The 26,817-nt window shown below is 39.0% G+C and overlaps 1 protein-coding gene across 2 annotated transcripts in view; it reads left to right on the top strand.

Annotated features, from left to right (window-relative positions):
- Nucleotides 1-26,817, top strand: part of LOC106914125 (SH3 and PX domain-containing protein 2A-like) — a 61,765-nt gene that overhangs the window by 19,372 nt on the left and 15,576 nt on the right. For both annotated transcript variants that reach the window (XM_014980724.2, XM_014980723.2), the window contains exons 6-7: nucleotides 4,573-4,604; nucleotides 14,485-14,613. In XM_014980724.2, coding sequence (XP_014836210.2) covers nucleotides 4,573-4,604; nucleotides 14,485-14,613 — 161 coding nt within the window. The remainder of the gene's footprint in view (nucleotides 1-4,572; nucleotides 4,605-14,484; nucleotides 14,614-26,817) is intronic.

Raw genomic sequence — 26,817 nt, 5'->3', positions numbered from 1 at the left:
TTGCAAAGCGCTTTAAGAGACCAAGCATTGTCTGGTGGGCTGTAAATATCATGTCTGAGTGTGTTTGTCTGGTTCAGCAGCCGGGAATGTTTTTTATTTGCGTTGACCCCATCTTGATCCTCCGGCTTCATTTTGTATGAAATGATGGATTGATTCTGGTCCAGAGTCACCGTGTTTTATTAATAATGATGTCACGGGGGTGACATATGATGCCAGAACAAATGAAGAGAGATCAGCGGAGTCATACAATTCAGCCAGCTCAGGTCTGAGGGGAGATAAAGGCCTCAGTCAGATTGTTAATCATGCTCAGTTCAAAGTCAAAGAGTGGGAGCAATTACAGTACAGACTGACTGCAAGATTTCTGTTCTTTTGTACACGTTTTCGTCTTTCAAACTTAACCTCAGATGAATTTAGGACATATATTAGGGATTGTACTGACTCAAAATAAGACTTCTCAGCCACAACCAGGCCCACGACCTCTAACCTCGACTAGCCATGCATGTTAATCCCACTTCAAAGTGGGAGCCTCCTGCAGTCTCTGAGACAGTCCAGCCCACCTTAAGCTGAGAGGTGCAAAAGTCATTTCACCCATACACTCCAATTACTCATGCTGGAGCGCGACCACTTAAAATGACTACTCATTTGAAAATGACGTATGAAAATCTGTTTGTGATTGTGCGGGCATGCCCCCTGTAAGGTGCAATTCAACATAGTGATTATAAGCATGCTTTACAAATCAGTGAAAATGTCAGATAACAGCTAGTTTTTCCAGTTGCACCATCCAGGATTAACACTGTCAGAAGAAGTTATAAAAATCAGGTTGACTTTAATCCCATCAGTGTGTTGGATTCACAGTTAATAGGCAAATAAACCCACCAGCTTCAGTACATGTGTGCTATTCTTGTTGGATTCTGCCACCTAATGTTCAATGGACAAACACACGTAATTCAAGAGAAGTTGTTTTTATACCCATCTAACACCAGAGGGAGCTGCTGAACAAGCAAGAAAAGCAAGAGCAATCTTGGCATTAAATGAAATAAATATAGGATACTTACTGTGGTAAGAAGCACACCTTGCATATTTTATAAAATTTATGGTAACATTGCTAATAAGGGGGGGAAAAAATACATTTTAACTTTGCCAAAACATGCTTTGATGTTTTGGCAAAGTTAAAATGATCTCAGCTCAAAGTGAAGTCTGATCTCAGCTTCCAAATGTTATTTTGTTACTGATAAATAGTCTATAACAGTATAAAAGGTGATTGTGGATGGAGTTCTGTTGCTTTAAGTCTTATGAAAAGTTGTTGGTGAAAATGCAGCTAAATTAGCATAATAATACTAGATTATTTAAACATGTTTAATAGTGGCATTTATTTAATATTTGAATGCGTTTGCAGGGGAATTGTAAGATGAATAAATAAAAATAACTGAATAATGGGTCAAACTGAGTGATTCTCCCTGACAGCCTGTATGTCACATTAAAAGTGTGAAAAGGTGTGAAACGATTATATTGGTCTCATGGCTTTTACATCACAGAAACATGGCATTTTAACCGGGCCGTGTAAACGCTTTAGATCCAATGTATGAAGCAAACAGTAGAGGCTGTCTCCATTGCTGAGGTCAATGTTCAGGGAAATGACCACCAGGTCCTTCAAATATTTAGGACCTGGTATTTAAAGGTTAAAAGATAAAATGCCAATTTGGTCTATATTTTAACTTGTAACAATCTTAGTATGCAACTAAGCTCTGCATGCATTTTTAGTGAACTATTGTACTATGATATTAACCATATGTTTTTTTCAGATTATGTACAAATAACTCAGTTTAAGCATTTATTTTGTTTTGCAACAGTTCTGTCTTAATTTGGCAGCGATGTTTCAGCGCTGACATCAGTGTCCGCCCATGTCCAAGATTTGCTTCAACTCTTGGCAACTTACTCCTGAGTTTACTGGGATTGTGTGTGTGTTTTTGCAGCAGAGGCATTACCTCCTCACACAAAAACCGTCCATCACACGTTCTCTCTGTGCACATAGTCGCTCTGCTTTATCACCGTGATTTGCAGTTCAATGATGTCGACCTGTTGACCACAGAGATTAGAGGTTACTCCTGCAGAGGCAAATCTGAGGTCACGCCTGGGCGTCTCTGTATCATTGTTATGTAGGTGGACAGATACATAGTTGCTGTAAAAAAAAATATGAGAGGAGGGCTAATATCTCACACATTCCTTTCTAGCAGGCCCACCTATGAAGAGTTAGCTGCAGGCTTGTACTAACATAAGGTTTCTCAATACGCAAGAAGGGTTTGGGCTTTTAAAGATACTGACATATACACAGTGGAAACAAATCTCTGCTGTGCTGGTTTGCGCTAAAAACGGGCACGAAGTCTTAAAGAGTTCAAAGAAACTTTTCTCCTTAGTCCTAACGGTTAGAATTAGGAAGAAAATGCACAGAGCCTGAGCTGTGTGCTCAGTCTCCTCCTGAGAGGAATATATAACTCCACCTCGGAGCTTGTGCTGAGGGTCAGACGTAAGCAGAACAGGTCAGGCATTTACTTCATCCTCAGCTTTTTTCCTCCAAAGCCTCAGTTTTACCTCCACCCAAAAAACACACAATGCATTTCTGATTTCCTTCCTCCATGTAAAAATTACAACTGCATGGCGGTGCTGCCACAGTGTTATTGAGTGGCATGAATAGTATTATATAAAGCGCATCATTTAAGCTTTCTGTAAATCTGAACAATATTTGCATATTTTGTTTTGTATTAAGTTTCTGAATTTTGTTTGAAACAAAACATTGCACATTTGAGTTTGAAGTTGCACTGTTTTCTTTTTTTCTACATTCTCTTTATGAATCTTGTTTCTGATATTTTGTTTACACAAGTGTTTAATTTGTGTATCTATTGTAGAAGTATCAAATGTACTCACAGATCTGAAAACAGTGAAGTCTTTGGGAAAAATAGTTTAAACTGACTTATTTTTTGCTTGAAAAAAAACCCTTATTTATTTGTTTGTTCAGATTTGCAAATTATCCTCTAAAACGTTTTCAAAACCTTACAGTGATCAAACTGTTTTAATCTGAAAGGCAAACTTTGAGTCAGCAGCAAACTCCATTTAAAAGAGTGTTATTGCAGCCTGTTAGTCCTTAGTCTAGTGTGTTTACAAGATTGGAAAAGTACAAACATATAATTTCTGATCACCATGTCCCTGGTCAGAGGCTATTGACCAGCCGATTTGTCAGTGTTAGAGATGGGTCTTTATATGACCCATCTCTGTATAATATATATATATAAAAACTCTACAAATAGTTTTTTTTAAGCCATATCAGAAGTGTAGCATCATCATCTGGCATTAGTAAAGTTTCTTTGTTAACTGAAGATGATAAGCGTGCCACTACGCTGGCAAATGTTAGACAAGTTTTATCCAACCATGTGCTCATATCCTTGACTGGCCTTGGCTCCGGTCCTGCTGCTGGCCTCTCCAGAGAGCCAGGTGTCTGTTTCCATCTGTGTCAAACCTCAGCTTCTCATCACTCTCCTCTCCGCTGCCCAGTTCACTAAATGAGGAAGAGCAGTCATCCCAAACTTCCGAAAATGGTCTTGTGGTTTGAAATATTTACCTGTTCCCACCTCATGATCTACCCCCATTTATGTTTATGCAGCTTAGGGGATGAGGAGCGATCACTCAAACTGAGTGGACAGAACCTTAATGAGGAACTAATTTATGCATTTGTCATGTAGTCATTTTGTGTTTCTGACTAATTTTAGTAATTGCAAAATAATTGCTGTATAACTCCTCTGGCACAGCTGGAGAATAAATGACAGACATCAAAAATGATCTCTTCTGAATGAGCTAATGCTGTGCACAAGCAAAGCAAGAAAACACACTTTCCATATTTGATTTAACGGGTGCAACATTTAGAAAGAAACCTAAGAATTAATAAGTACAGAACTGTATTTAACCAATCAAGGTTTAAAATATTTACTTAAAAAAATCTAATGGAGACTTTTCTGTCAATGGATTTGCTATTTCTAGTCACACACTGACATTTAGAATAAGCATAGTGAGTGGAAATTTGCTCCTCTTTGACTTTAGTAGGCTAAAGAACAGAACAGGTTCTCTCACTCTAATGATCTGAGTGTAGCCACAGTGTGAACTCAAGAAAGAAACCTTTCACATCAGAGCATGAATGGGACTTCACAGGGAGATATGACACTGTTATCCGGTCAATAAATGCCGTTCTGTTAAAACTAGGCAGCTGCACGGCGCTGGCATCTAATATTAGAACCGATATAATGCATTTACACATGGTATGCTGGCTGAAGTTTTGCTTTGGCTCCGTTTTTGGCATCATTACTGTACGACTCACCCATTTCTGTCCCACCCGGACTCCCTCCCTTTGGTCGTGGGTCAAGTTCTGCATGCATTCTCCACGAGGGCTTGGCTGATAGTTGTGTGCCAACTGCACTCGGATGTTCTGCATTAAGAGGTTCAGATGTAACTGGTTACCAGATTGATCCAGTTCGATCAATGTCCGCTCCCTCTGATCATGGTACTCTGGTGTTGTTTCTTTTTCAGAGACTGTGGAGGATCTGGAAAACGGAAATCAGGTAAGAACATCTCTGAGCCTTTGCCATTAATGTTGGATAGACTATTTGATTTGCTTCTATTGATAGTCTGGCATTAAGGTCATGTTGTAGAGCTAAATTAAATGTATTTTGCACAAAAACTTAAATGAAATGTTGTTCTTCAGATTACGATTCACATACTGGATATGTAATACTCTATGGTCTTCTTGGCAAAATGCACAAGAGGGATTGTTAAAGAGCCGCATCAATAGGAAGCCTTTGCTGTGCATAAACCTAAATGTAAACGAGTCTTTAATCAAAACCCACTGCTTTGGTCAGATGAGACTAACTGCAACAAACACTCCAGTTGTGCCATAAAAAGTCATAGTGGAATCTGATAAAAAAACAAAAAAAAACAAAGAAAAAAATATAAGACTATTGATGGTGAAAGGTCTATGAGCTTGTAGGCCTGTTCTGCAATAAAAGCCTCACTATCTTTACCTTGGTTCAGCTCTGTTTACCAAAGTAATTATCTACATTAAGTTAAATTAAATAGCTGATTATAATATTTTTTAAGATTAAGTGTTGAAAAATGTTGGCACGTCACCACCATTAATTTCTTTAAGGGATTATGATGTTGCAGGAATATATAATGCTAAATTGTTATGGACACACGTTTTTTGTTAGTGGACACTATTTTCTTTTTTTTACATTTTACTTCTGAACTGTTTAATACAGTGCATAGAGACCAAGACCACCTGTTAGTGCTTCTTCATTTCCTCTGCCTGCTATGGCTTTTGGGTTAACCTTGCTGTGTGTGTGTGTGTGTAAGAGAGTTCAAGGAAGGCAGAGAGTGTGACTCAGCTGAGCATGGGGGATATGAGCGTAGGAGTCAGGAGGAAAAGTATGAAGGCAGTTTAGTGAACAGCTGTGCAGAGTTTGCATGTTTGTATGTGCACGCTCTTGCATGTGTGCAGTCTTAGAATACCCACATGTATTACTAAATTAAACGCTCTTCTGCAGTCAGATGGAGCTTCTTACGCCATCCTTTCTGTTACGCGTTGGAGCTATGAAGGCCTGCGTCGTAGCTGGACCATAAAAGTTTCAGTAGGTGAAAAGTGGACACAACTTTGCTCTTTTTTTGTGGGTGGAGAGGTTTAGTTTTCACCAACGTGAAATAAAACCCCTACCTTATTTCAGTATTCATTCCATTGCTTTGAGGCGGTAGATGATGGGGGATTCCATCCACATAGAGAAATGGAAAAATTGTCTTATTTCAGCTGTGCGTGTGTGTGTGTGTGTGTGTGTGAGAGAGTATGTGTGTGTTAAGCCTATATTCAGCCTGTGGAAGCTATCAGACCTGTAATGTTAAAAAATCCTTGAGCCATTTTCCAGTGCTTCTCACTGCTCAGCTCATATTAATTAGTCCTTAATGGTTAATGGTCAGTAATGAAAACAATGGTGAGAACACACAGCAACCTAGTCCTAAGATTTTGTTCCTTTTGTTCCGGCTGTTGTAATTATTTGATTTGGAAACATTCACCGTAGTCCCCTTTCTGGACATTAGTGGTTTAAAAGTAATATTTCCCTTTTAAAGCAGGATAGCAGATAAAGTGAGTCTGTGGTGAGTTTTTTTTGCTGTACTTGCAGCTTATAGGTTCCATAATTATATGGTGCTGGGGTATCCAGAAGAGTTTCCTGAGCCCCTGCCCTGAGGAGGAGAATGTAGCTTTTCACCACAAAACTGTGAGTGGTTAGAGGTTCAGCTCTGTTTACCTGGCAAGCAGAGGAAATCGGAGAATCACTAACTCAAAGCTGATAATTCACTTTAAGCTTTCAGTCCCTTTGTTGCCATGACAGTGTTTTCATGTGATTTGTTGGTGTCAAAATTAGGATTGAGATTCGCATGGTATGCTGCTACCATATGAATCTCATTTGGTTTCACCCTGCCCAATTTAAAACAACAAGAAAAACCAAAAGAACAAGATGGATAAAGGAATTTAATGATGGGCTGCAGTGGTGCAGCTGCAAGGCCAAACGTCCTTGGTTCCAATAGCAAACAAAGCCTTTCTTCACTTTGTTTATGTCGCGTCCTCTTACATTCGTGGGTAATGTCGGGGTACTTTGGCTTCCTTGCATAGCCCAAAAATCTGAATTTTAATTAGTCTCTAAAAATCACCCTTGGAGACCCTGCATAGCCACTTATAAACAATGGATGGCAAGTATGATGTACAGTGTTGCCTAAGTCTGCAAATTTGCATCATACCTAAATTTAACCACTGACCTGTCCAGGACGTTCTCTTGCCCAGTGACCACTGGAGTTAGGCACCAAACTCTGTGGTACAGACGATGGATGTATATATTTTTCTATGTCATGCATGTGGTTAAATGGAGCAGCTGAACATGCAACTAATGACAACACAGAAATACCAGAATTGGAGCAAAAACTATTGTCTTGTTTTATGGCAAACCTTGAAACCAGCAACTGCTAAGTAAAGTCTGTTTGAGATTTTCTAAAGGTGGTGAAATGAAAAATAGTTTATATAAACAGAGACTTAAACAAATTTTTTGTTTGTTTTTACAGGTCTCAATTATTGTTTTGAAGTAAAACTTGACCTTTTTTTTTTTTAAATTGAAACAGCCCAGGCTTACCGGTGCATCACAGCCGTCCTGCCGTTTTATGGAGATCTTCTGTGTCCTTTCCGGCATATAAATGAGCGTTTAGGCTTGACTGCTTGTTAGCATAAATCATTGTCAGAGGACTGCAACTGATGAAGAAACATGCTGTCATAACAGCTGTACAGGTCTGAGGTTCAGGAACATCGTGTCATCTTCGAAAGCGTCAGGGTTTTTTTTTTTTTAAATATGTGACTGTCAAACAAAAGTTAGATCCTCAGAAGACGCTTGGGGAAAAAAAAAGTAGGAGAGAAAAAGATCGGAGTGCTTGGGGGTGTGTAGTGCATGTGAAAAGCAGCTGGAGAGGAGAGGACAGCCTACGTGGCAAGTGGGGACCATGTTGATGCACTGTCAGTGCAAGACTTGCTGCCTTTGTTTTTGCTGCAGATCTTTGGAGATGGCTACTGTCTGTATACAGCACAGAGCATGTGGTTGTTTCTGTGTCAACTGCATGCTTGTAGGTGGGGGCAGGGTAATGAGTCAGACACTGGGTGGGTCAGGAGGTCTGCATGTTTGTTTGTATTTGCAAATGGATGCGATTGCAAACTAGAGAAGGAAGTCATTAAGCTCAGTCGGTTTTTCTAAACGGCTTTGACATCCAGCACTCGCTTCTCTCCTTTTTCTTTTTTTTTTGGAACAGCTGCAGATTCTGGCTTGTGCCACCATATTTAGTTCTGTTCAAACTTTTGTCACATTTTTACATCTTTTATGTGAGTGAGCTGTTAAATAGTTTACATGCAGAAGTAACTGACAGGTTTCATTACGCCCGGTTAGCTGAAGAGCGGGCCGAGCCGGAAGACGATAATGAAGGAAGCCTAAACCATATCTTTCCTCCACTGTCATAGGGAATGTGATATCTTCATCAAACAAATTGGCTGAGAAGGAAGTGCTGACAAGAATGCAGCAAAAAATATTCAGATAAAGCGTGTGGCTGAGACGTGGGCACAAAACAATGTTCTGGACTCCATGCAGATACCACAGATGGAGGAGCCGATGCATACAGATGTTTCCATCTTAAAAAAAGGAGCAGTAAACGTCGTGCTTCTTGCTGACTCCAGTATTCACTGCTGTTTTCCTTTTAGTTATTAGTTTTCTTCCCAGATAAATAAAAAAAATATACAAAGGGACTTATCAAAGTGGTGCGGCCAATTTCGAACCTCAGCATGTTAATTAACAGCCTTCAAAATATGTTTTTCCATTAATCCGACCGTGAACCGTCGTTACTTCTTTATGTTAGGGGCAGAGACGACGTCACACCATCTACTTGAAAGGAAGCAATAGTTGTTAAACGGGTGTTTTACTCTTTGAAACGAGGACAAATTGATTTGGAGTTGACGTGTTTATTTGTCTTTGGTATCTTATATTAGGGAACAGCACAGCTACCATAAATCTGTAAACATCACACTCTTTGTACTTCCTTTATTCTGAGTTTTCCAAACGACTCCTAATATTTCCAAGTCCATCTCAGCTTACAAGAAATAGAAATTGAATACTCCAAAGTTGGCTTCTTTAGCCCCTTTTTGTTCAGCTTGGCTTTCAATCTACTCCCTTCCAATTATCCCCAGCTGGATTAGTCTCCATTTGCAGTTACTGCGCGGTTCTTCCCCATTTTTTTTGGAACCACCTCAGGGGAAGGACAAGCCGGACTGAGCTGGGTGTTGCACGCAAGTGGTTCGATAGTCAGCAGACTGCACTCGTTTCTTCGCCTGTGAATTTACGTCAACAAAAACATCTCCACCTTCAATCCGCGATGAGACTGTGGTAGTCGGCGAGGCGGTGAGCTGCAAATCGATAATCTCATGGCCAAACCCTGTGATCCAGACCTTTTTGATAATTGTTGCAGAATACAGCAAAGGAGAAACTGGATGCATAAACCACAGTTTTTTTTTATTTCAACATCTTACAGCTTGTGTGGACCACCTGACTTAATTTTTAAGCTCATGTCTAATGAAAGCTAACTCTGAGTCTTTTTCCTACATTAACAACCTCCAGACCAAAGACAGTTGTTGCTAACTCTGGAGGCACTTATGTGTGGTGCATTCACTGATCAAAAAAACGGTTTGATTTTTGAGTTTTCACTCAAATTCAAGTGGTTTGCTCGGTGCATCTCACAAACTAAAAATAAATATTTGTGATTAGTAAAGAAAATTGTGTGTAATATTCCCAACCTACAGCATCCGTTATAAGACTTGAGAGAGAAATTTCTCTATAATCTTTGAAATGATGATCGAAACTACATTTAATGTACTAAGCTGAAACTGCTGTCGGGTTTTCATTCTCTCTTGTTACAACTGAGCTCTGGTTAGGAGGAAGCTCTCTCCTCCCTTAAGCCAAGACCAGGCCCCATACTGGCTTCTCTGTTTCTGATAAGTGACCATTTGTCGTACCAGACTCCCTCCCTGGAGGCAGAGCTGAAGGATCTCGCTCAAAATAGTTTCAGGACAGAAGCGGTTTTGTACGAGAAGAAGAGCTCAAATGTGTAAGGCTTTTCCAACGTGCAGTTGCGTTACAGTCCACGGTCATAAATTTTAAGAAAGAATCGAATAACCTGAACACACGAGTGTCAAACTGTGTCAGCTTCGTATGTTTTCCCATTTACTATTAGTTTATATTAACTGTCAACTGAGCCATGATGCTTTTCATCAAGTCCTAACCATTAATTTGTGTGAAGGAATCATTGTATCTCTGGTGCAACCATGTGCAGAGTAGTTCCTTAGTCTATCTTATTTTCCCTTCCGAGTGATTTTGATTAGGTTGATGGTGTTGACTACTGGTATTATTATAGCAAAGAGAGACAGAAAGAGAAAAAAAAATAAAAAGATGAAACTACTATGTTGCACGATCTGTTTTAAGATCCAGTTGAATTTGAAGATATTCCATATCTGCTCCATGTGAATGAAATCCTCTTCAACATATTGAACAGTGAAGTAGTTTCCCTCTCCCACCAGGTTTAGGTCTGGAGCAGGTTAGGTTTTTAGTAAAACTTAAATGTCTTTAGACTGCAAAATACGAGTTGATCATCGAATAATAATAATAATATTCAATAATATTGCTTCTGTTTCGATTGTGTTCTGTCCCCCCTTCTCTTTTCGGGGAACACATACTGATTCAGTGACACGAGTACATCTGTACTACATTGATCAGCAGATCTGTGTCTCCTTCTAATCCAGCTGCACATATGCTGCCAATGAGTCAAAGAAAGGCATTACGCTTTGCTAGTTTTTACTACTCTTAGCTAAATTATTCCTCCATAGAGATTTTCTGGGGCTCAAAATGTGGAGTTAACACATGCAGACTTTCAGGTCCTAAACAGGAAAAAATGAAAACAAAACAAAAAAACAAAAAACAAAAACGTAACAATACTTTGGAATAAAATTGTAACATAAGTCTCATGGTGATGAATCATTGCAACTCTCAGTGGTTATCATCTCCGGATGGAGCTTATGATGGAACGAGTGTTTGAGGGTGGGAGTTGGATGGAATTAGGACCTTTGGGTGTGCCGGGGTGGGAACAGGAGACACATTTATAAAGCTGAGTGAGGACGGATAAGGAGAAAGTGGCCTCGAGGAATAAATATTGGAACTCAAGACGAAACATTTTCTGAACATAAAGCTTGTAACGTTTGAGAACTCCACATTCAATACAAAATGCTTGATGTTTTCAGATGAAGGTCAGTGTTTCTTTAAGGTATTTGTTCATGCAGCTATCAGAAATGTAGAGTCTGAGAGTTTTATACAAAGTCTGTTACTATGTGGGCCATCTTAGCAAACAAGTCTTTGAAAAATTGAATGATTAAAGTTTTAAAACTTCACAAATGTGTTTGGCATTAACAGCAATACTCACCTGTGGTCTTTTTTGAAATGGTTAGTTTTGTGACAAATTTGACCTAGGTCATGTCCGGGGCTGTTTTCACTCACATTTTTCCTCTCATATTTTCTTCTTGTTCTGGCTCTGTCTTCCTGCTGCTGCAAAACATTTCATTTCCTGAATGAGGCCAAAATATCAGCTTTTGCCTTTCATTCCTGTTGACTTTGCTGACAAAGTCTTTAGTCCCTCTCCTCTGGCCTCACATTTCCCACCCATTTCTAACAGCATTAGTGAATCTTTTGAGAAACAAGCATAATTTTATTACTTTAATTCCACTTACTTCATAAAATAATGACTTATTTTTACGTGTCCATTCTGTGTGTAATTATTCCATATATTTCACTTAGTGAATTTAGTTACTGAAATAAGTTGACTTTTCAACTGTATTCCCGATGTATGAAAAATGATATGTAAGTCTCAAATTTCACTGGGTCATTCAAACACACGAACCAGCTCGAATATAAACCCTCCCAGTGTAGTTCTGACATGCTCAGGGCCATTGTCCTGCTGGAAGATGAACTTCCTCCCCAGTCACAAGTTTTGTTCAGCGTGTTTTCATTCGGGATTGCCTCGTATTTAGTTGCATCTTGCCAACATCCCTGAGCAACGTCCCCACACTGTCTGTAGACAAGCATCCCCATAGGAAGTTTCTGTCTCATTTTTTTTCTAAACAAATGTCAAAGATCTTCACAGATAAGCTGTACTGATGATAGTTTCCACACAGGCAGATGGACTTTATTTAGGGCTTTAGAGTGAAGATGGTAAAATACGCACCACACCTTTCAGATTTTTATGATTTTTTTTTAAATTTTTTATATGAAATCCCAATTAAACTGAAGATGTGCAATGATGTTTAAGGAGTATGGATACATTTGCAAGGCACTGCACTTGCATATTTTCTTTTTTACTGCTCTGGGAAACTTACTGATCTTGAAAAGAATAAGGAGTATTCAAAATAAAGCCAAGAAATAGTTAAATATCAATTTAATGTCAATAATCATCTCTTCGTCTTAACAAATACATTTGAGATGCTTTCATATTATATGACAGTGAACTGACTGCAGCACACTCTGAAAAAACTAAATACACTGCTCTAAATGGGCAATTATTGCATATATTTGAAAACTGGTGACGTTTATAGGGTTTATCAGCATTTGAGTCACAAGTCACAATAAATTGTAAGTAAAGTAGTTGTCACATTATTTACTGATCAAGTAGTTTTTCTTTTTTTTCTGCTTCCAACTTTGTGGTTTGTCAAAACATCTTGCATAGATAAGCCATCAGAAACCACAGCCCAACCACAGTAACCGAGTGTCAGACTCTTTGGCAGCATTATTCAGAGAGATGCTGATGAGGCTGGGTTTGTAAGGTAATAGCTCTCCCATATTGTAGATAGAGTTCACAAAAAGAAGAGTGAGGCTTCGAGTCTTTTTTTCTTTTTACTAGAGTGGACCTTAGATCTTGAAATAATAATAAAAAAAAAAAAGCAATTCTTTCTGAAAGCAGTTTGTTCCAATCCTTCCTAAATAGCTTCAGACCCACAAACTAATCACTGCAGAGTGTGGCAAGTGTGATGAGTATTGGCTGAACTATGTAGCATTGCTAATTTTATCCACTTGCAGTGCCTCACAAAACTATTCCTGCCTTAACTTTTTTATTTTTTTTTTATTTGTCTCATTACATCCATGAACTTGGTGGAATCACTGGTGGAAGCTGCATAACACTTGATAGAGATTTACCTTCCAACAGATAAGCAGCCCTCAGCTACAACGGCTGTATGTTTAGAGCAGCCGAATAGGCACACGTTGCAGTCTGTAGATGTAAACAGCTGGTAAAAAGATTCCCCAAAAATCACAAGTTACCGTTCACTCCACAGTTATACACAGCTTTGTGTTGATCAAGCAAATGAAATGCCAATCAAATACATTACGGCTTGGCGAAATACTAGAAAGTTCAACAGTGTATTCTTGCATTATACGACTACAGTTCTTAAGTCGTATAACCATTATGGCAGAATGATGTGTTGGAAGTAATTTTTCCACTTTAATCAAGTTTCTGAAACTTATCACAAGACGCAATATTTCACAACTCAAAGTGAGGCTCTGACACCAGTGATGGGAATAAATCATGTGCCTTTTTCACATGTTATTGTCTCACAAACTTCAAGGTACTTTATTGGAATTTTGTGATTATGAATAGTTTAGTTCAAATTTGTGAATATAGTGATGATGTGCAAAGATTTCTGTTCCATGATGCCTGTAGATGCTGTCTGCGGTGGTATGTAGCGGTGTGAGGAATCTGTCTGCAGCAGTAGCTTCTTCTGATAGCAGCTTTGAACTTGGTGTCCAGCTGAAGTTGCTATTAACAAACAGTTTGAACAAAGCCTCAGCAGGTCTACATTTCCACATTCCTGTAAAATTCATTCAGCGATGGTTATTTTAAAGGATTCTTTATTACAACGTCTTCAGTGGAGCCCAGTTAATGGAACTTGACACTTGCAGATGACGATAAATTACTGTATTAAAAAAGTTGCATGCTGTTTAAATGGCTCCACAAATCCAAACATGTCTTTGTTGTTTTTTGAGAGGTCACTTATCTTATTTGCTTACGAACCAGAAATCTGGCGCAAGGATGGGTGGTGAGCCTGTCAGGAACACAGCAACAAAGCGAATGAAAAGCGGAGTCACTGCCAGCGTTTATATGGTTAACTTAGCGATGTGGCGAGAAGAAAAGTTCTATTGGCTGGGCTGCATGCTGGAGTCAGAGCTCTAGTGTTTCACAGAGCCACAGGTCCACCCCTCTGTGCAAAACTCCAGCCCCTTCATCTGGTTCCATTTAAGGACCCTAGTGCCGACTCTTATGATTGGCTTGCACCACCCCCCTACTCTTCCTCCAGCTCCAACCCCACTGAGGAGAAGGAGGCTTTTTAGCAGATGGTTTATTTTCCAAGGGAAACTATTTCTTTCTCAGAAATTTCTGTCCTGTCTTCAGTTGGCTTCAGCTCTCTGTCCTCTATCTGCACTGCTGTTGCAATTCCTTCAAAAATATTGTGCTTGCATGCCCAGCTGCATCTGATGACCAGGGGAAGGACACGTTCCCTTCAGCAAAAACAGAATGGATTTTCGCCTGTAATGGCCTGATCACTTTCTTTTTGAAGTTCTTTTCAGAGAGCTTCAACTGCTCTGTTGCCCTTGATGTTCAGCTAGATGGGGATGCAGCTCTATGGCTAGGCTGCAGGGAAAATGCACCGAACCCTGTGAATACTGCAATTGGCTACACAGACAGAGGGGTCTATGGCACAACGGGTGTCCAGCAGCCGTTCTCGTGGACCTATGGCTGGCAGCTGGCTGACAGCATGTTTTTTCCCGTCAACACCAGGTCTGGACGCTTCGGACCCCATGCTCCTGGAACAATACGTGGTGGTGGCCAATTACGAGAAGCAAGAGCCTGCAGAAATCAGTCTCCAAGCGGGTGAACTGGTCGACGTCATTGAGAAGAGCGAGAGCGGTGAGTAATCAAAACAAAAGGCGCCATGTGTTGCTACGTGTATGTCAGGCTCTGACTGACAGTTCATCAAATATTGTGTGCTCCTCCCAAGCTATCCCCCTCACCCGTTTTCTACGAACTTTGATTGTTGTTACTCATCGCCATCTGGATGCTTTATTTGGCTCGAAGTTAGCCCTGTTTTCTTTTTTTTTTTAACCACTGTTGGTTTTGGCCGGGAGCCAAAATATTGCCTCTGGCAAGAGGAATGTCTTCCAGACTCATATTAATTATTCTTCCCCACTTTAATGGGAAGCCAGAAGGACATGCCGGGTTTACAAATGCCAGCTGCAGAGAGCCCTTAGTCAGCTGTTTAACCTCTGGAAAGAGCCCAGAGACAGAGTGAAGATGCTGTTTTAAGGTGCACATGATTCAGTGTTTAATGAGTTGCTTGCAAGCTCATTCGACTCAAATAATTTAAAATAACAAATTGGCTGTGACGTGTTTAGATCACAATAGACACCAGTAGTTACTTTGAATTACTTTGAAACAACAAAAACAAACAAACAAACAAACAAAAAAAAAAAACAAACAAGAGATGCACCAATCTGAATTTTGTGGCTGAACTTTGGCAGTCTTTAGCATCTTACATTAGTGATTAAAAAAGCAAGCATGACTAGAAGCACAGCCCAACTGTGTTTTGCACCACCGACTGGCCTGTTGGATCACGGACTGGCTGGGTGGGTGGCATCTACTGTGTAAAAAAAAAAAACTATGACAGAGAGAACTGGGGGTTGTCCTTTCTTCCTCCAGTTTAGCAATGATACAGAATACAATAAAACCTTTTTGCAATGCCACATGCTGGACAAGTTTACCAAGAGGAACAGACAGATGTTACAAAGAAATGTGCAGTTTTTTCCCCCCACAAATACAACATTTTCCCATTGTGATTGTAAAGGAAATGGAAATTATATTTATTCTTCTCCTGGGGTGCAGCACTAAAAGACTGAAGACTGAATTCTTACCTTAACTTACCTTAAGAATCTAAGTGTAAACAAGAGGGTTGTTAACATTTTCCAATCCAGAATCCTCCATGGCAGGCAGGAGTTGAAACCTGAAAAGGAACAAAATGAGCAATTATCTACTATAAGGCTTGCTCTCTCTCTCTCTCACACAGTCTGCTGACTGCTGACATGTTTCAATAGGTAGAAAATAAAGTTTATTTTGTAAATAACTTTTTAAATCTCTTCTTCACTCAGTAACAATATTCACACCAAAGACCCTTGATATTAATGTGATGTGTTTAATGTTCTGAAAAAACAACAACAACAACAACAACAACAAAAACATTTTGAGTTTTTGACCAGGCCAATCACCAGTTATAGCCGATCAGATTGTAAATCATCTGATTCTGGTCAACAGCTGATTTCTTTGTGCTTCTCCACAAAAATGAAGAAAAATAAAAGAAACATACAAAGCTGACAATTGCATTAGGTCTACACATATCGACAAATACATGCTCCAAACCTGGTCTAAGCACCTGCCTGACTCGCTTTCTTAAATGTAATTCCTAATACAAAGCAAAAGAGCGACTGCAGAGTCAAAAGGCCTGGTAACAAGGTCTGACGTTCAGCTTTAACGGTCTGCTGAGACAGTAAAACAGTAATGGGAATCATGTGTTCCTTCGAGCCAGAAAGGAGAAACAGAGATGCAGCAGGAAACTGTGAAGAAGAAGGCATGCTGACCTGCCTCTTCAAGGTGGGTGTGATTGCCACACTGGTCCTTGTGGAAAAAGGTCCACAGAGGTGGGTTACTTTGAAGTGTCACATGTTCCGCCTTCGGGTTTGTGGATTTGTTATTCCTCTTTGCTCCAGTTGAGTTTCAGCCCCAATGGGGAGCCACAGTCGGGTGGATATTCCTGCACCTTAATACTCCAGAACTTCTGCAATGCCTGACATATTAGCAGATCATCTCCTATGGGGTTGCAAAGTGGTGAACACAAACTGTGAACCCTAAGGGGCCTCTTCTTAAAAGCTCAGAACCATACAATTTAAATTCATATTGGAAATAACTCATATAAGGCCGCTGACAAAAGCACTTTAAGACTTAAACTTTGTTCACAAGATGTCTTAGCATGAGATCTTGTGAAATTAAAAAACACACAACAGTCGCCTCTACTTTTATATTCTTCAGACTCTATGACATTTAGACTTTTATTTTGAAGTTTTATTAAAGGAAGTTGACAAGAGTCATCCAATAAACACTTTTCCTCAGGTTGGTTGACGATACTTGTTTGCAAAAGCAGTGAAGAAACTGCCACTTTAAATTTTTTCCTTTACATTTTTATCAGGCAATGTCTTTGGAAACTGGTGGGGGAAAAAAAGAAATGATGAAATACTGTTAAACATGATATATTTCACAAAAGCAACTAACAACATTCATAAAAACGTATTTTGTATTATTAGATACTCTTGGAGACTTAAGAAAGCACATTGTTCTTTCTTTTCTCAACCAGCAGCAGGTTCTAGGCACATTTTGGCCTCTACTTCAGTCGTAAAGATCTGTTTTGCTGTTTGGGTTCCATATGATGATCTTGCATTTGAAAGGAATAGCTGTGTAAGAGTCGCTAACAAAATAGTTTGGGATTTTTCTGGATTTCTAACTACATGTGGCATAGAAAGGAACATATTAGAAGACAGGGTTTCTAAAGACATACTAACAGTCTCTTTGACAGTTTTATTGCACAATAATCATTTTGCATGAATAAACACAACCCTTTTCTGCACTTATTCTTCTCTAAAATCTCCACACCTCCTGCAGTGTCAGTTAGCTGAAACCGCTTCATTTGGCTGGGTGATATTACGCCATATCCCTCTGCCAACACTAACAAGACCAAGTGTGTCCTGAGAAGATTTGAGGGCTCACTTGATTTAGCATCCACTTCCTCGCAGGATAAGTACAAACCCTTTAATGGTGTCTGACAGATTGCTCTGTGTAATGCACAGCTACATGGTGAATGTGCTGAATTAGAGGCACTAAAAGTGTCTGCTTCATTTGATAAAATGGGTCTCGTAGATTCTCAAGCTCTGCAGATTTAAACCAGCACGACTCTGTGTGCTCAGTGTTTTTGAATGGAGAAGAACTTCAGTAACTAGTCATGCACCCTAATTTTGCTCCTTACACTTTGCTGCAACCGCAAGGTTCAACGTATTTCATTGGAATTGTATGTCGGACCAACAAAAACAGCATTTTATTTTGAAGGGAAATAATTAATCATTTTCAAACTTATACAAATAAAAATAGGAGAAGTAGGCTGCATTCATGTATTTTTCACCTCTCCCACATTTTTGAAAGCAGTTTTCGTGGTAGTCTCTGTCAGATTTGCACATCTAAAGATTGAAAAATCTGTAAAACCTTAAAAAAAAACTAAGTCTGCAGACATAGTTTTTTAATTCTTACCACTGATTTAAATTGCAGTTAAACCTAGATTTTTTTTTTGTTGCTATGCCATTCTAGTATATGAATATGCTTTGAATTAAACTACTTCTTTGTAGCTTTGACTGCATGCTGATGGTTGTCCTGCTGGAAAGTGAACGTCCACCTTAGTCTCAAAGCTCTCAGCTTGAGATTTTTTTCAGGATTCCTCTGCATTTATCCCCATCTCCTTCATCTCCCTATCATCTGACATGCTTTGCTGTTCATGTTGAAGAACAGCATCCCCACAGCCTAATACTGTATGCACCGTGCGGATGTTGTGGTAAACTAAACATTTCCTTTGCCTCTCTTTGAAACAGGCCAGATTTGTGAAGTGCATAACTTATATTTGTCATGTCGCCTGATTTTCCCACCTGAGCTCTGGATCTATGCAGTGTTATCTTGGCCTTCTTCGCTGTCTTGCATAGCTTCTTGGTTTAGATGGACAGCCATGCCTGGCTAGGCTTGCAGTTGTGCTACTTATTTTCCATTTATGCATAAAGGACTGAAGAGTGGTGTGTCATATGCTTGAAACTTGGGTTATTGTTTTATGACCTAACTTTGGTTTAGACTTCTTCGCTATGTTACACCTGACCTGTCTGATGTTGCTCTTGGTCTTCATGATCAGGTTTCTGCACTAATATTCTCTATAACCCTCTGAGGCCGTCACTCAACAGATGAATTGCTACACACATTATTTGACACAAAAGTTGAACTACAATTTACTTATTAGCAGACCTCTAAAGCATTATTGTATTATTTCATCACATACAATCCCGTCAAAATACATTAAAGCTCGTGGTTGTAATGGAGAAACTTTGAATAATCCAGCGGTATACATACGTTTGCATACCTTTGTCAATGGAAAGCTAAACTTTTTAAAATTATTTTTCCACCATTGAAGACCTTAACAGACATCCTGCAGTAAAGCTACTGTACTCTAAATATTGACTGCGACTGCAGCCTCATGCAGCTATCAGCCTTTTCTTACTTTGGTTAGATAACATATGGCTTTTACAGGACAGGAAATCTAGGTCAGACTTATAGGCGAGCTCAGCCTTCTCCACTTTTCCAGCCTGCTGTCCCAAGCCAAGCGAGTATTTTCCATTGCACTGCCTTGACGATACAGTTCGTGTTGTGCTCTTTGTTTCAGTTGGAACAGTAGCTTATGCAACTCGGTGGATTGTTGGGATTAAAGCAGACCGAGTTGTTTTAAATTAGATCGGTGCGTGCATGATGGCATCACCGGTTGTAACAACCAGCAGAAAGATGGTTGTCAAAACATTATGTCGCAACGATCTGTGGAGATAAAACGTAAGCTTTAAATTGAGCAGTTCGCCGAAGAACGTGTTGAGTCAACGTTTTCTTCTTTTAATCATAAACTGTCTCCTTCCTCCTTCTGCTGTCCATATTATCTGCCTACTTTATGAGTGGGGAGATGTTGGCTCAGGATTAGCTTTCTGCAAGAAACTCGGACAGAAAATGGAAAAAGCACTTTGCTGCCAAAGTTAGTGGTTCAGAGAGGTTGGTTCATTATAATGGCTTAATGGATCCTCCAGGACGTCTCCTACATTTACACTCTCTGGAAAGGATGCTATCCAAATCCAGGCTAGCAGCTTTGCAGGTCAGTTCAAACACTTTAAACTCATCAGTTTTAAACTTTGCACCCTATTTAAAGCTGTCAGAAATGATAAAAAATATGTAATTTGCACATGTACTGCTAGAAAAACTGTCATAGTTGCAGACGTTTGCAATGCACCTCCAGAGCAACGCAAGGGCTTTTGCTCTCAGTGCTCTGTTAATGTTTTCTTTATATGACATGGGGTATTACACGTTACACGTTTTATTACACGTTTTCCTGAAGTCCACCACAATCTCTTTTATCTTTTCAATTAATTAACTGTGCTAAGTAATTGAAAAACCACTGCTGATAAAAAAAAAGTCAAAGGTCTTTAATTGTAGCAGGACAATGGTGCCTAAGGCCTACTGGAAAAATGTTTCTAAAACCACTGGGCCAGGATGACTTGATTTGCTTTTCTTCCTAATAAATAAAATCATTGATTGAAAACTACTTTTTCTATTTTCTGAAGTTATTTTTGTCTGGTTTGGAAATGTTCTTTTATAACATTAAATGTGACAAAAAAAATCAAAAATCACAGCAATTCTGTAAGTGGAGAAACAATTTCTTTGACCCCTTTAAAACCAACAATTAAAGCTGCAGCTCTGGCACATTACTTTGATTTTTACAATGATAGATGAGGGGTCCAATGTGTTGAAGTGGTTAGTAATGTTTCCTTGCAGTTTTGTATTTTTGTCTTAATCAGTCTAGCCTTACACTCGTTGAGTTTGTATATTCAGTGCTAGTGCTTCTTTCCTATGTTCAAAATCATGCATTTTTGGTTAATCGGTCTCTATCAATAATATGGGACACAACAAACAGTCCAAATATTATGTGGCATAGCCAATACTCTAATACTCTGGAATAAGCAATTAAGCAGTAAACAGGAGGTATCTGACTGTATTTAGGGTTATAAACGGTGTTTTTAGTTTGGGAGCTAACAATCTGTAGTATTTATTGGGTGCTCTGACACCTTCCCTTCAGCTCTTCAGAACTTAATGGAATGACAGATGTTTTGTAGTGGCGAACAGTTTGTTGTCAAGGAATGTGGAAATTGTGAAATGCTGCCACTTTGCAGATTCTCGTTTCGGGGGAAACTTCAAAGCTTAAATATAACGATGTTTACTCCACTTCTTCTGTGCCGGATGTGGAGGAACAGCTAAGAGGCAACATCTTTGCTGTTTTTCCTCAAACCTTCAGTTTACCAGCTTGGTATTTGCAGTTTCAGCAGGAACATGTTTCCTTGTATAACAGAGGAAAAAACCTATAATTCTTGTCAACGACGCTTGCCAAGTGTTAAATGTCAGATTTTTCTTGTGCAGAGGTTGCCGCAGCAGATGGAAGACACATTATCCAGTCAGAGCAATCCCCATCCTTCACATTCCTTCAGGCTAACGCAGGAAAGACTAACGACAATCCAAAGAAATTAACCTTAAACTGTATTTTTAGATATGGAAAGTCAAGTGGGTGGCTTAAACCAGGCATTTCAGCCTAGACGGCAGCTTCTATATGTTGCATCTTTCAGAGGCATCACAAAAATAGAAGTTGTAAAAGTAGTCACAGCAGTGGTCAGAAGTCCGTCAGAAGAGACAAAAACAGCTTCTCTGAATCAAAGGTTGACTAGCTGGACCTTTTTTTTTAAGTCAGTCCTTATGCTGAAGGACTGCTGTGTATCAACCAGTGGAGCCAGGAAAGCAGATGAGCCATAGGCCAAGGCTTCGTTCAGAACATGAGGGGATCCTTTCAGAAACTGGTCGAAGTGAAGGTTGCTCTTTTTGTCCACAGAGGTCTTAAATGTCGTTTTGTGTCGTTTTTGGCTCCCACCCTTCCTCGCCCCTGTGCCTCAGGTCACTGCTGGTGGGTGTGTTTGATTGCATGGTTTACCTTTTTGTACTTTCATTTCGGATCTACTGCTAATAAATGCAGACAACTTGGAAATAAATAGACTTTTTGTCTCTCCTTAACAGTGGGATCATATATCTGCAGCTCTGCTGAGCCCAGGCATTGCTCATCATTTCATGTCATAAAACAAAGTTACTGACTGTGTTCTTCTCCCATATGGAAGAGTAATGTCTTAATGGTTAAAACTTTTGCAAGGGTAGGGATAAATTTCCAAGGGTGCAGTGGCATTCTGTTTTGAGCATGCAATTGCAAAAGGTGCTATATGCCATATTTGTACACCTCAATTTTTGTTTTGGACCTCTGGTATCTCCTGTCACACTAAATATTACACTAATTTAGTTACTTGCATGAATGGAATGTACTAGAAATAAATTACACTTTGAGTCTGGGATGTATTTGTTCACACGTACTATCCAAAAATGTAATTCCCAAGTTATTTTTCTCACTAGCTCTCCTAACTGCACCATAAATTGAACTTGATTTACATTTTAACTGTGCAATCAATCTTTTACTGCTGTGCAATTTAAATAATGTTTGAAGTCAGAGTGATGTGCTGCTCTTATTGAGTGTGGCATTGTATATGGGCATAATTCCTTGCATGCTGAATGTTACTGTTAAGTTTGAAGTCTTTGTGAGGACTGGTTATGTTTTTGTACCACACTCGCGAGCAAAAAAACATATTTCAGCTGCCAAAACCTATTATCTCTCCATCACGCTCTGTCTGCCTTACGTCTTAGTGATGCAAGAGGAAACAAAGCTTTATGTAGACGGTGCACCAGAAATTTCTTTCTTAGAATCTGATACTCTAACTTTAACAATTTTATACTCAGTTAAACCAGCCTGCCACTATTTTTTTTGGGGGGGGTCCGGGGGGCATGTTAAAATATTCTTCAGCATGAGAAGCTAAACATACTACACAGATGCTCCACTGCTTCATAATTTCCACAGGTGCTGCTCAAAGGTTGCAGAATTACTTGATCTCCATCTTGAAGTGGCTCCGACTGTAGGCATCCCCAACATTGTTTCAGAGTATTTCAACTAAAAATCATTTGATCAGTTGGAGCCTCTCCCAGAACGCATGTACATCCCCAGATAGCCAGGTGATAAATAAAGTAAAATAAGATGGTGATATAATGGGTAAACTAAATGCCCTCTGTCCTGATGGAGTAGAAATTGTTCAGTTCTTAACTTTAGATCCCTGTAATATTTTTTCTATGTGAAACATGCAGAGAAATGTAAAATTTATAACGATGACGCCATAAGATAAGTATTTTTTTATAGAAGCATTTTAGGGTTTTAGAGGGACTTCTGAAAGTATCGCTTAAGCTTTTGTATTTTTTTGTATGTTTCATATTTCTGAATGGATACTTTAGTATTAAGTTGTCAGACATAGATAAGAGAAAGACAAACACATCTGTTTTGGATTTTAACAAGTCCCGTCTTGTGCCATTCTTACCTAATGGCTGTGCTGTTCAATCTCAGATTCTCTCTCAGGTACCGGCATGCAGCGTGAGTTGATTTAAACTGAGTTGGTGCTCAGCTGTGCTGAAATAAGTCCACTGGTGCCTTTTTAAAGCCCTTAGTTCAGAAACAGCACAGTTCTTTTGCAGAGAATTTGTTCTGTTCCACAGTATGACTCCGTGTGGACTTCAAAAGTGCTGTATGGCATTGAACACACACCTGAGCTCCAGATGCACAAACTGCACGTTCTGTTTGTCAGGGGTTCACTGTCAACTCTATAAATGTCAAACTTTAAAAGCTGACTTTACTTAATTGGGTTCTAGTATGCAAAACTTGCACAGGCAAGTTTAAGTTCTTCACAGCAACCATTAATTATAAATGAAAGCACAACTGGCCTAAAACAAACTTTATTTTTATTCATATTCATGTTATACATAACCCTATTGTTAAAGCAGGCCATTGAGTTTCCTATTGTTATACTTTTTGGAATTTGATCTTTGAGTATTGTGCTATTCAAAGTACTAAACCTAAATTAGCAGAGGCTACAAATGCAAACTGCGTTTAAATGTTGAGAAGTTCTTATGATTTATAAACATAGTTGGAGTAGGATAGACCTTTAAGAGATTATCACAACATAATCAGTTTTTGACATTGTGCTTATTATAGACCAAAAGAATCATAACAATCTAATAGCACCAGTTAATAGTGCTAATGTTTGCTTACTATTTTTACTGAGGTGGGTAGATGCAATCAGCTTCCTTATCTATTGTAACTTTAGTGTGCTTGTTTATTTGAGAACACAACAACAAAAGAAATATTACTCAAACAGTGGATCACCAGCGTTCGCAGGGTTTGGAGACCACAACCACTTGCGAATAGCTGAAATCTGTGAATAACGGAGACCCCCTGCTAAAAATGCTTATGGCTGCCTGTTTTATTAGCTCACACCAAATATAAAAACCGTCTTAACAGTACCACAGAAGCTAAAATCCACGTCTTTATTATTTCTGCGCTTTGGGCCAAAGAAATGGAAAACTGCTTTGTAAGGACCAGCCAAGGATGTCTCAAGTGCTAGTCATCGTGCCAGCTTCCCAATTTTTATTATCTTTCAAATACTTTTACTAAAAATAGGCAATTTTTCCATGGATCTTTTGAAACTGCGTTCCACAGAAAAATGTTCAAATACATGAATCTGTATGTACAGAATCACAAAAGTTGCTTGCGACAGTGATTCAGTAACAAAGGAGTAATGCACCATTAGTTTTCACACCATCACTTTCCATGTTTTTGTGCAACTAAAATATTTTCAAACAATTTTTTACCATAGAAATGGCATGGCAGAAAGTTTTTTTATTTTTTTTATTTTTTTATCTTGATACCCTGCCACTGTTTGGTCCCGACTACGACTCTGTAACCACACTTGGAAAATGATAGATTTCTTCTGTCTGTTCTTTGTAAATGAAACTTAACCAGATTGAACCAAGAGTTTAACGTTTACAATTAGGAAACATCACTGCATCTTTATCAGAATCAGACAGTTGCTCTGACAGATGTAGTTGTGGAAACACTCACACTCCTTCGAGATATTTTGTTTTCTGGAAACAAATCTGTTCAGTTTATCAGAAGCAGGGAGGGGACAGATTGTAACTTACTTAATCTAATTATCATTTATCTTCTCTTTCACCTTTGGGTACTCAAATGTAGAGCTGTACTCCCTCAACTCCTATGATTTGGACCATTGGTCTTTCCTTTCTTGGCGTCTATTAAGGAGATCTCATTTGACATAACTGTGACACTGCATACTGTTACATTATCTTTTTTTTTTTTATATTTGAAATCTGTCGTCTATTAAATAGTTTGTGTTCTGAAACATTTATACCAAAGCCCTGTGGATCATACAAGCACATTTACATGAAGGTTAACAAGTTCCAGAGATCCACGCAGACTTGAGAGCGTGATTTCATCTGAAAGTTAGGATTGTGTAATTCTGCAAAATTGCTGTCTTGGCAGCAGGAGACCCACACACAAAACAGCTGTTTCTTTTGCAATGACCTCAGTTAAGGAGTTGTATTGCTATAAAGAACACAAAATGTTAACCCTATCAGGTCTGAAATCGGCGTCCAAAAAGTAAGGATCATCACCTCCATTTCGGCCAAACCTTGTTAAAATAGGACGCAAGATGTTTGGAATTTCAAGGTGTGTTTTACTGGAAACATACAGCTTACACCACATGGCTTCCTAAAGCTGTATCTCTATCAATTTATGCTGCCTGTAAACAACAGTAGAGGAGCACAACTTCTGTGAATTAATACATGAGGACAAAGATGTAAAGAATTTGCTTATTCCCTCTCTATAATTGTAACCTGTCTGATCTTAAACTACAAAGTTACATAATGTGCATTCGTGTTTTGGGGTATTTATTGCTTCTTTTGAGGTTCGGTGAACTTCGGTTCAGTTCGGTGGTTCGGTTCAGTTCGGTGGTTCGGTTCAGTTCGGTGGTTCGGTTCAGTTGCCATATGGAGGGATGGTTGAACATTATAAGCCTCTTGAACCAGTAATCTTAGATTAGCGGCATATGTTTTATGTCTATATGCGCTTTCAACCGGGGGTTTCAAATAAAGCATATTCAGACACCCGACTCTTACACAGCTTACTTTTTAAGCGGGCGAAAATGACACTTTGCAGGTAAGCATCCAGGCGCTTTGGTCCTACTCCCTGCTGAGTCATTATTATTGTGGTTGATTTCATTTGGTGTACCATAAACAGAGTTGGGTTTATGAGCTGTTAAACACTTGAGAGTTAATTAAATGCTTGCACCGACCTAATGAGCTATTGCAACATCTCAAAACTGCAAAGTCTGAAGTGATTGAAAGCGATGATGACACTGCAATTAAAAGCTAATTAATTATATTGCTCATATTTTTAAAAGGCTTTGATTTGCACTGTGGGGAAAGGGAATCGGTCATTCATTTCTTTTGATTTGAATTCTTTGGGCAGCATGATGTGTTTTGTGTGGTTTTTAGTTTCAGTCTGATTTATAGGCGTGGCATTTTGAGTCAAATCAAAGCTTTGGTTCAAAGACCGAGAATATTACATGGCTCGTCATGTTTCCGACTGCTAATAAGCAAATAAGCCACTCACCCTCCTGGAGTGAGTGGCTTACTACTGCTAAAATATTCTCAATGTGCAGCATTTTATGTGTTTTGCTGTTGCTTAGCCCATAATTTATATCCATCTGCAAGATGCAGAAAACTGTGGAATTTGATATTGTCTGGAAAAGTATGGGAAGAAAATGTCAGAGAATTAAAATATATTTATACTTTCCTTTTTTCTTCTATGACATTCCTTTTTTTTATTGTATGCCTTCTTGAATACTTCCTTTGTTTCCTTCCCAATTAGTATTCCCATTTTTGCAGTTTCCATTTTTTTCCCCAAGTCTCCATATGAAAAGCGTGCCTTATGTTGTAATCTGCAAGACGCTGCAAGTGCATCAGACAAATCATTTTTTACATTCATGCCAGAGTCTATACATCAAGCTGCAAACAGATCTGGGACTATTTTATTCGTTGTCGCCACCATTGAGAACTACATTCTTACGTCTGTCAACAGAACGTCTGCGGTTCCTTTAGCTTCCAACTTAATTTGATTGGACGGGCAAAGAGACAGGAAGTCAATTTGATGGTTATGTTAGTCATCAAATGTTGGAATGGTGAACATATTTTGAGTTTTTATGCCGACAGCTGAATCATTCTCAGTGAAATGAGTCCACATGG

This window comes from Poecilia mexicana, unplaced genomic scaffold, assembly GCF_051168715.1.
Source record: "Poecilia mexicana isolate PSO_F unplaced genomic scaffold, ASM5116871v1 scaffold_15, whole genome shotgun sequence".
Classification (NCBI taxonomy): domain Eukaryota; kingdom Metazoa; phylum Chordata; class Actinopteri; order Cyprinodontiformes; family Poeciliidae; genus Poecilia; species Poecilia mexicana.
This window is presented reverse-complemented; position numbering and strand designations above follow the sequence as displayed.